This window comes from Ornithodoros turicata, chromosome 1, assembly GCF_037126465.1.
Source record: "Ornithodoros turicata isolate Travis chromosome 1, ASM3712646v1, whole genome shotgun sequence".
NCBI classification, from domain to species: Eukaryota; Metazoa; Arthropoda; class Arachnida; order Ixodida; family Argasidae; genus Ornithodoros; species Ornithodoros turicata.
In genome coordinates, this window is record NC_088201.1 from 181,259,508 (window position 1) to 181,269,896 (window position 10,389).

The window sequence follows — 10,389 nt, forward strand, 5'->3', positions numbered from 1 at the left end:
AGCTAGTGCCCCACGCACGCGATGCGGCCTCTCTTCTTCAGAGAGGAGGCGCCATGCGGGCGCTTGTCAGACACTGCGTTTCCAAGGAAACGTCGCAGTCTTCCTCTGCTAGCAACTGCTGTATTTTCTGAAGGGTGAGCGGCCTGCCATCGTCCACCGAATGAAGCAGGGATGCAGTAGGCCAGGGTGGGTTAAGCAATCGCCCAACATTTCTCTTTACAAGTGAGCAGTAAAATTTGGTGGAGCAGCATATGCAGAATGGTGCCTCTATGATTGGTGGTGGTTTGAAAAGTACATATAGTCCTGCTTACTGGTAGTGCAATTGTGTCCTGACACATTGCCTTTGCGTTGTGGGTTAACTGGTACACTGATGCGACCTCGGACAGAGAAACGCTGGCAGACTTATTTTGGACATGCTTCAGTAGGGTGCCAGATTGATTCCTGATTCCTGATTGATTGATAGAAAGCGAAATAAGATGGCCAGTGTGCCGGCTCAGTACCGTCGTTTATGTAAAACGCTGGCCATCTTATTTTGCTTTCTATCTTGCTGGCACTGTGAAAAAAGTAGTGTTGCATGTAACGCCGTTACAGTAACCGCTACTTTTTTGAAATCGTAGTGCGTATAAAGACACTTTTTTAAACCATTATTGGAAAAGTAGATCTGTTACAAATTTATGGTAATGCGACCTCCATATTGTTAGCGATACTTTTTTGTGTGTGCCACCCTTTCTTCACCGATATTTCTTAGTCTTATTTATTGTCCCTGCTTCACGAAGCGCTCGACAAGAAGCCTGTGGGCACGTCTACGTGCTCCGTAACAGGAGTTATACCAGACACTAGGGGTGTGCGAATATTCGAATTCTCGAATTCGAATCGAATATCAAACGCTCGAACTATTCGATTCGCGAATCGAATATCCAATATTCGATTTTTCGAATATTCGACTATTCCACGAATATGAACGGCACAACCCGAAAGTGGGCTTCACCTATACGCTTCCGTGCATGAGGTGAAGCCTGCTTTACGAAATTGCCCTTGCTGCAGGACCAACACAGGCGGGACGGTGTTTAGTTTAAGATAACGTTACCCAAGTTAGTTTTGTGGACATCGTCTGTGGAAGGAGTGGCGCCCCTCCCACATGCAGTTTAGCGGTACCGACGAGGGACTTAGATTTAATGTCTGTGAGGTTGCCTTTAAAAAGTTAGGACTCTTGAATAATGACTACAGCCCACGAACAAGAAGGGTGTCTTAAAGACGTCCTTTACGTCTAAAAATTCAGTAGTGCAACTTCCTAGTAGTGCAAAGAAACTAAAAGGTGTTCATGGCAAAGCTCAGGCAGGATGCCGATTCATTTGTTTCACAAATGGCCTGTGGTGGTCTGAAACAATTACAGCCTCATCCGTATAACATGCTACTGCCTTTCATAAATTTTTTAAATGAAGGTAACCACTCCAGTACTCCAGTAAGTGTAGGCTCACCTGAAAAGCAGGAAGCACTCTCATGTAAAATTAAAGAGTAGGGGCTTTAAACAGAAGAATTGCGTGTCTCTCTTGTGACAGTTAATGCCAGAAAAATTACACTAAAGCCATGGGCTACAAAATGGGAACTTTTAGTGAGAAAGTCATATATTGTAAATTTTGCACGAATATTCGATATTCGATTCAGTATTCGGAATTTTTTCCCCCATTCGATTCGATTCGACTTAAAATATTTGGATTCGCACACCCCTACCAGACACATGTTCACTTTTTTCTTCGAATATGGAGAAAATAACCGCGGCTCACTATACTGTGGTATTTTCAACTTCAGATAGGTATTCTTGGTCAGGGACTACAAAGTTTATGTGGGCCTGACACTAACGCAATTGTAATATTGGTCTTTGTCAGCTACCTTAGGGACCATGGCAACGATGGCAGAAGAAGACTTTGAGAAACAGCTATTTATAAAAGTCAAGCAAAGTGTCCGAGCTACATAATAAATATGTTGTCTTTTTACTGCTAAACTGTCTCTTCCCAATTTGCTACTATACAAGTGGGATGTTCACGTAAGCGAGATTTCCATCTTACATCATCTTCGTATTTCCAACAAAAATATCGAGCAAAGTACATCTCGTTACTTTTTTTTGTATCGGTAGCGGTACTCCATTACTTTAAAAAAGAGACATCGATATCGGTATTTCGATACGTTTTACTGATGTAACGAGTATCGCTATCGTGTTACCGCGTTACAGTAAAGGGTACAACACTGGAAAAAAACGATTTTGACTACATCGCTTCATCAACGTGGACGCTATTTGGAAGTGTGCATCCATTTCTCCTTTCTCTTGCTAAAGGGCGTACCTGAATGCTAAAAATGTCAATGCAGACAAACAGTAGCAAGCTATTATCCACGCATTTCCTGATAAAAGCAGTTTTATGTGAGACGTAAAGCAGAAGCATTGAACCGGTTCAAAAAACATGTCATGCCTTCAAACCGGTTTGCGAACCGGAATGAAATCTAAGCAACGTGCACCCAAATCTGAACCCGTATTTTGTGCAGTTGGACACCCTGTTTGATGGGGCCTTCCAATTTGATCGAATTAGGCAACAAAACTAATAAACAGAAGTCGTATAATGGAAGCCTACTGTATATGTTATTTCATGGATACTGTCAGCAAGTATTCATTGCTCATGTAACTGCCAACGGCCCAGAAAGAAGAGATTTGAAAAGGAATTCGCTATCACTAATATTCAGAAACAACAGCATGACGCTGCAATAACAATTTTGTTTTTGAAAGCCTCAACGTGAAATCCGAAGTATTTTGAAGATGGAAGGAAAGTGGTTGGAGCACAGCTATACTGCGTTTTTATTTACTACTTCATATTTACCACTTAATACTACTTACCCTCGGAGTCGAAGTAGTATTTGCTGAAAATAATTTTCTTGTGATAACAAAAAATTGTTCACCACTGTACATAGGTACATGTACAACACCTTCAAGACAGTGTAATGTCTGTCCGCAAATGGTGTTCCGACAACTCGTTCAGCCCAAGTGCAGCTAAGGCTTTTGCAATATCCTTCATGAAAAGAGGTAACTGGACTAACTGTGCGTATATATGGCTCAATAATTTAACGTGTAAATGTAATCCTCGTAATTTGCTATCTTTCAGTCTTCATGTCAATTACATAACATCCACTGCCATGAAGAAGCTCAGTCTCATTGAGCATATTACCTAACCCTTATCAAACTCCTCGTGTTTGCTTCGCTTGTATGTATAAATCTCTAGAGATGAGTGCAGGTACTAAAATTCGTACCTGCAACCGCACCGCACCCGCGGAGCCACGGCCCTCCCTCTCTCTCTCTCTCAAAGAGTAAGCGTAGAACGTGGTTCCAGTAAATGGCGAAGCTGTCATCATCTCGCACACCACGGAAGGACTGGATATGGAACGTCTTGTAAATATTTTGGGCACAAGGTTCGCGGTAAATCGGGTTGTACGCAAAAGCCGACAGGCTGGTTTTGTTCCTGCGGGTATTGCAGGTATGCCCGCGTAATCTGCAGAGGCAGTGCATGTCTACCCGTACCTTACCCGCAACGACACATAAATGTGCACCCGCGAGGAGCAAACTTGCTCGGATACCCGCAGGTATACCCGCACCGCACTCATCTTTATAAATCTCTAATGTTACCGTAACTTGAATTTGCTTCTACGTACCGTATTTTCACGCGTATTAGCCGCGGCTTATGCGCGATTTTTTTTCTCTCACGGGCGCCCTGCGGCTTATCCACCGGTGCGGCTTATCTGATGACTATTTTTTCCTGGTATTTTCCCCATACGCCGATTTTAACGAAAGGGCTGACAGTGTCTCTGGAACAGCACTGCCCTGCCGATGCACGAACAGTGCGTAACAGGGACAATTCCACATTCGAGTAGATGGATCTTCCTGGTGCATTCCCCCAAGCAGCTTTAAGGAAATTGGTGACAGTGATTCACGTCTTCTGGAGGATCACTGACCCATCAGTCCACGAAAAACACCCGGCAAGGGCACAATCCGATCTTGGTAGAACTCCAGAACTGACCTCCTCTGTTGTACACTGTGCCGATCCCGGAGTATGGACCACAGGGTTTATGGCCTTCTCTATGGTCTCCTTTGTCGCACAAATCAGTCGTCTCGTATTGCCCGCGGCTTATCTGCGGGTGCGGCTTATCTGCCAGAAAATTTTCAAAACGTCCCAAAAAACACGTCCTGCGGCTTATCTGCGGTGCGGCTTGTACGCGTGAAATTACGGTACTTGTTGGAATTCGATCGAAGCCACGTGTCAGCAAATTACTGAAACTGTTCAGCATCATTTTATTAATTTTTTTTACGGCAGGCACATTGTCATCACCACATATTTTGACTATTATCAATTAAGAAACTTGGACTTGATAGTTTGTTTTCTCATCACCGATACCACAACTTTATTTTACTTAACATAGTTCTGTCTTTTGTTCATTATCCCGATATTCTCTCTCATCAACTTGTTTTAACGTCCCAATGAAGGCGCAAAGATACACCCCCGGCATTTTATGTTATAATGTATCACGATCAGAGTCCTTTAACGTGTGGTATGACCGACTTTGATGATATTCATCGACAACACGATATCAACATTTTTTCAAGTCACAGGTTTCCTTTTTTTTAAATCTGACATTCAGATGCTTCTTTATGTTTTTCATGGTTTTGTGTAATAGTGTGGTGCACCGTCATTAAGACTATGGTTGTTCATGGTCACTACGAAAATAAAAATTGAATTGAATAAGTTTTACTTCCCATTATGCAATGCCCATGTAAATCTTCAGAGCACCACGTACAGGAAGGAGCCCGGTGTGTACCAAGGTCTTTACACGGGTGTCCCGACTCCATCTACCCCTCAAGAAAGGGGCAGATTCGGCACGCATTTGGGAGCGCTCTGAGGCTCGTACAACATGAGCAGATTGGGTTCACTAACTCGATTTGGTTCCATCTACGTGATGCTGTGAAGACTGGGCCACTGTCTATGGTTAAAAGGGTTGCGACATCCCAGGTTGTTCGAGGTAATGTAAAAGACTGTTCTTTGCACCGACGTGAACCTGCCTTGAAAGTTTCACAGCGAAGAGGGTAATAGAAGCGGAGAAAACGGGCACCGCCAATACCGGAACTCATCTGGCTTTGACATCACAGCCCTCGCTGTCCGTCATGTGCTTACGGACGCCAATGGGGATGAATGCAGCTCTGAGCTATCTGACTTCTCTTCTTTGAAAGAAGGAAGTAACTGAAAAGGTTAGCCAGCTGTAAGACCCAAACCCGCATCCGCATCTTCAGGGCTGTCGGTTTAGGGCTCTACGAACTGAACCTCCGTACGCAATAAAGGGATAAGTCGACATATCCCTTTTTTTACTATTTTTGCTGCAATGACATCTACATATATTCCAATTTATTGGCATGCTACAGGAGGGTAAGAAACGGGAAATGCATGTGTGTCAATGGGATGGACAATCAGATCAGGACACTTTCCTCAGTTTGGGATTTCTCGGCTTACCGTATTTCTCGATAATAAGACGACTTTTCAAAATCCAGTGTTCCAAAGTCTGGGGTCGTCTTATATTTCAATATGCGCTCCACAACGAGGTCACGGGAGAGGCGGAAGTGGGTGACAAGATCAGCCAATAGCGTGGCACGACCGATATCACATGTTGCAATGTCAGCGCGATGCAAATACGGCAAGACGGGCACAATGGCGACGGCCGGGACGGCGTTCATTTTCTGTCATGGCGTCGGTCTCTGGCATTTTGATGAAAAGTACAGTCAAACTCCTTTATAGCGAACACCTTTTTAACGAAAATACCACTACAGCAAATTTTTTTTGCGGTCCCGCTGGAGCCTATAGGTCCAATAATAGACATCCTTTTTAATGAAAATACCTTTACTGCGAATTTTTTTTGCTGTCCCCTGAGTTTCGTTGTGAAGGAGATTGACTGTATATCCTTTCGTAAATACAGCAACAATTTAGCGGTGGCAAGGTGGTTTCAAGTATCAAGTGTTACAATGTGGCTAAAACAACAGGGAGAGATCAAGAATTGTGCCAGCACAGTGAATTTTGGACACTTGGTGCAATGTGCCTGACGACGTTGTCAATGTTAGTCTAACTTTTTGCACGGAACGGAGGACAATGAGCTGTGTGCAGTCAGCAACAAAGAACGCAGTAGCGCAGAAAGTGACGACAAATAAATGGTATCATGCATTGATACCAATTACTATACGGCCTCCCAATCCCTGTTTACCTTTTTTTTTTCAAATTCGTGTACCCTAAACTCAGGGTTTGTCTTATATTCGATAAAATACGGTATCCCCTTATTGTGTACAGAGGTTCGACTGACCTAGGCTAAAGTCCTTTCTTCTCTGTTCCAGCCTCGGAATGTCAATTTCTATCGTATCTGTGCTTTGCTTGGGAGTGCGTTCGAGGGATTGTATCTCACTAAGTACGACACACAGTACAGTCGAGCCCATTTATTACGATCTTCGATAGAACGATAACTCCGATATTGCGATCGAACTGTTGGTTCCCGTCAGCTCTCCCATTGAACTACATGTAAACATAACATTGACATAACGATCGCCGCGAAAGCGCTTGCTCGCATATAGCGATCGGAATTCTCCCGGCGGCCGCTAAAACGCGTGAAAATTAGAAAGCAAGATTGCACCATTTCACTGAAAACAAATTACACTGGCATTTTCAAGAGCCTTCGCCTCCGTGCCCGCTAGGTGAGAACGCGATGCGCTTATCCGCGCATGACTGCCGGGGATTAGACGCTCGTTGCAAGGCGCGCGACTTCGAAAGGGCAGAAGAAGCTCGCGATAAGTAGACGAGGTTGCACCCTCTCCACATCGTTCTCTCGTCTTCATGCTTTTCCTCTTCTTTTGCTGCGTGCTTGCTACGATGGCGTCCGCAGTTCTGAGACGCTTTTTGACGAGGAAATACTCGTGGCTCGACCCTAAGTTACATGCGCTCTACGGGTTTCGTACTGGTGCAAAACCACGTTGTGAAGCACCGCGGCTTCGAAAATGTGTATTGGCAGATAGTAGCGTGTCACCACCCAAACACGCGTCGACCCGTGGCGGAGGCGCATTCTCATGGACCTCGCAGTCCCGATCGTGAGAATGATGATGACTACGGCATTGGATGACGAGCAATGGATGAGGTCGTCGATCTCAAAAAGGTGTGGCGCATCACACGATATCGGCGGTTATGTTATCAAAAGCTTTCGACGCGCAGCTGCGTCAGTTTAAAGCTAGATAAAATGTTTCTGCGCTCACGACAAACGCGCATGTTCAGCGGCATTCTACTTGTGGCTATCTACTTCGTTTACGCAAACCCGAGCGGCAATTTCTCGAAAGCTCGTTTCTAACGATACTCTGATATAACGATCAGATTTCGCGTTCCCGTCAATATCGTCATAAATGGGCTTGACTGTAGATAATTCTTTTTTCTTGAGTATTCTGGCGTACAGTAGAACGTATCCACGATGTAATGAGCCACATCTATGAATGAAAGTGTCCCAACCCCTTCACCTTCTGTACCGTTGTTCTAGGACCAAGCCGCTTACCGGTTACAAAGTGGCGTCCGCAAATACGAGTACCCACGGCCGGCTCCCAGTCTTCACCGTTGACAGAACGAATGATTCGAATCCAGTCCCTCCGCTGCCTCCGTTTTGCCTCCCCCGGTAAGCGGTGGAAGGTGACGTTGTCGGCGCGGTTCTGGACCGCCCGGCAGCACAACAGGGAGCATCGGCACGGCATCGCTCGGCAGCATCAAGGCAACACGTGGGGATCATGAGGGGATTCAAGTTGGCAGACGACGCTTCTAAAATGACAAGGCAACACGTGCTCATGAGGGGATTAAAGTTGGCAGACGACGCTTCTAAAATGACAACAGAACAAACGTGTCACACGATTATTGCATGATTATCGTTACCTGCTTGATGCACAGGTAGGGTTGCCACCAGGCCGGTATTATACCGGCACGGCCGGTTATTTGCTCGCCCTGCCGGTTGCCGGTAGGGAGGTGATACCGGCACCCTTTTGCCGGTATTTGTGACTCAAGACCTTTCATGTGGGCTTTTGCGGGGTTTTCCCTTCAACATTCCACTACAGCTTGAATAAATCTGGAGCATAGCCCCAACTCCACAGTCACCACTTCTTTCCTTAATTATTCATTTAAATTATTATTATTACACACAGGAACATATGTTTCCTCGTATTATGTTGAGCTCTCTCTCTATCTCTCTGTTTTTTGTGTGTGCTCTTCCACCCCTCACCCACTTCCCTTTCCCGCAAGCCTTTCCCCTTTCCCTCTATTCCACCTCCTCTCCCTCAGCCGGTATTTTTCACTACGAAAGGTGGCAACCCTATGCACAGCTTGCTCTGCATACTTTCTGTATTAGATGTTGCTTCTAGCTGACGCAAGGCATCCTGTTTTTACTTGTCAGTGCATGCCACTGTGAGGTGAGCTCAGTTACCTAACATGCAATGTGGGATACAGGTCGTGTGGGAATATTGGTTGGCCCTCAACACTGGAATAACATTTTTTTTTTTTTTAGGTGAAGAGTTAACGTTTTGATTTTAAAAAAGTACTCATCCTCAGCTCAACCGTAGCTTCAAAGTAGCTTCAAAGGAGAACATGACGGAAATGAAATAAGGCTCAATAACAATTGTAAATAATAAACAGGGAACCGGGTTTCCGGTGTTCTCATTGGGCAAAACTTGGGGTGGTCTCTACCAGAGTTTTCATTGTGTCTTCGGAGGTTTCAAAGAATGAAAACTCCAAAGCACTCCGATTTTCCCATAAATTTTAACATTCAACTACACACCCCGAACTATATGCCAACTGAAAACACTGCGAAATCGGAGCCCTAATAGTAAACAAGACGGTGACCTCTGCCACCTACTGTTGCGAATCCCATAGTTAATTTTTAGTTGAATTACAATGGCAAGAGTATCGGACACACTTCGTGCTACTGTGTTACACTGGATCTGCAGGATTTTTTGGTGCCGACAATAAATTTTGCTCTAAAAATTTGTTTTCTTCCTTAGCGCTGCAAAATCACTGACTACAGTTCATAGAGGTTTTTAGAAGTTCCCACTGTGTCCCTTAGAACAAGGGTGAGGTAAAAGTTACCACAGGCACATCCTGGGCAGCGTAAGGCACCACATACACCTGGATTTCTGTAACTGCCAAAGACAACGGTAGACAACATTTCTGCAACTGCCAACGCTTGCAGTACTTAATGTGATGCTCTAGAAGTACTTTAAAACCCACAAGGCACATTTGTAAGCACTCTAAAAACATTACAATTGACAGGTTGCAACTGTACACATAAGTAACACGAAGTTGAGTTAAGGAGCAACAAGAAGAACAGCCTCTGTTCGAAATATTGACGGCTCTCGTCCTGAGGCAACTCCCTTCATACTTCCCAACCGGTTCGCTGGATCTCTACCCGTCTGCATAAGTAACATGTCTTTCCTGACATGTATAGTTTCATGAGCAACAAGTATTTGCATACTACCAAGATTTTGCACGCACGTTAGAGTTCTGTTTAGAGAGCCAGTAGTTGAAGTCATCACGTCACCTGAGAGTGTTTGCTTTGTCTTTGCATCTATTCCATATTAGCTTCCCTTGTGTGTCGAAGCTAGAAAACAATGGGCATCGAAGTCGAACCATCTTCCGTTGTAGGCGCTCGTCTAGTTGGTTGGTTTAGTCCCGTGCTTCGCACGTTACGGATCGCGGATTACTACACACTTCTGCCCTCGACATTGTATGCCAGTAGCCAACATGTACATACTACCCCTTCCAACCTTAAAGGGAGGTGTCAATATATCAGGACATCCAATAACAGTACGGTGAAATGAGGGGTTACTACCTCATAGTTACGCGTTCTCCCGATTTCACCGTAAGAATTTCAATCACACAATGTCGGTTGCGAAAGGTATCACCATTGGTGCGACTACACTTGAGCACTGTTGATTTATATCCAACTAATTCATTGCAACACCAAAGTTCAGGTCCACCAATTTCAACATACTGCGAGCCCGAACCATCGCTTCCTCACAGGCATTCGCCATCTTTGACGCGCGGTTGCCAGCAGACTAATGTGCATAACGACAGATACCCCTTCGCCAATCCGCTGTGCATAATACAAAACAAATTCATATAAAAGTAAACCACTTGCACAGGTTGAGGTAATGCATAATATCTGGAGGAAGTTATCTCATGAAATAACCGCCTGTGTCACCTCACACCAGATTTTGTCGACTTTAGTGGCACTCTACGCCAGTGCCAAGAGACCTCTCCCTGTTTGTAAACAAATGACGTCATAGTGTTCAACAGCGCC

The 10,389-nt window shown here is 44.7% G+C and overlaps 1 protein-coding gene across 5 annotated transcripts in view; it reads right to left on the reverse strand.

Moving 5' to 3' along the window:
- Nucleotides 1-10,126, reverse strand: part of LOC135378852 (zinc finger protein 35-like) — a 48,526-nt gene extending 38,400 nt beyond the window's left edge. For 2 of the 5 annotated variants that reach the window (XM_064611993.1, XM_064611989.1), the window contains exons 1-2: nt 9,628-10,126; nt 7,606-7,862 (exon numbers count right to left, since the gene is read on the reverse strand). In XM_064611993.1, coding sequence (XP_064468063.1) covers nt 7,606-7,798 — 193 coding nt within the window. In that variant the 5' untranslated portion in view covers nt 7,799-7,862; nt 9,628-10,126. Of the gene's footprint in view, nt 1-7,605; nt 7,863-8,430; nt 9,550-9,581 lie in introns of those variants that run through there. The other 3 variants (XM_064611991.1, XM_064611990.1, XM_064611992.1) reach the window with 3 other exon arrangements.
- Nucleotides 10,127-10,389: the final 263 nt, after the last annotated feature.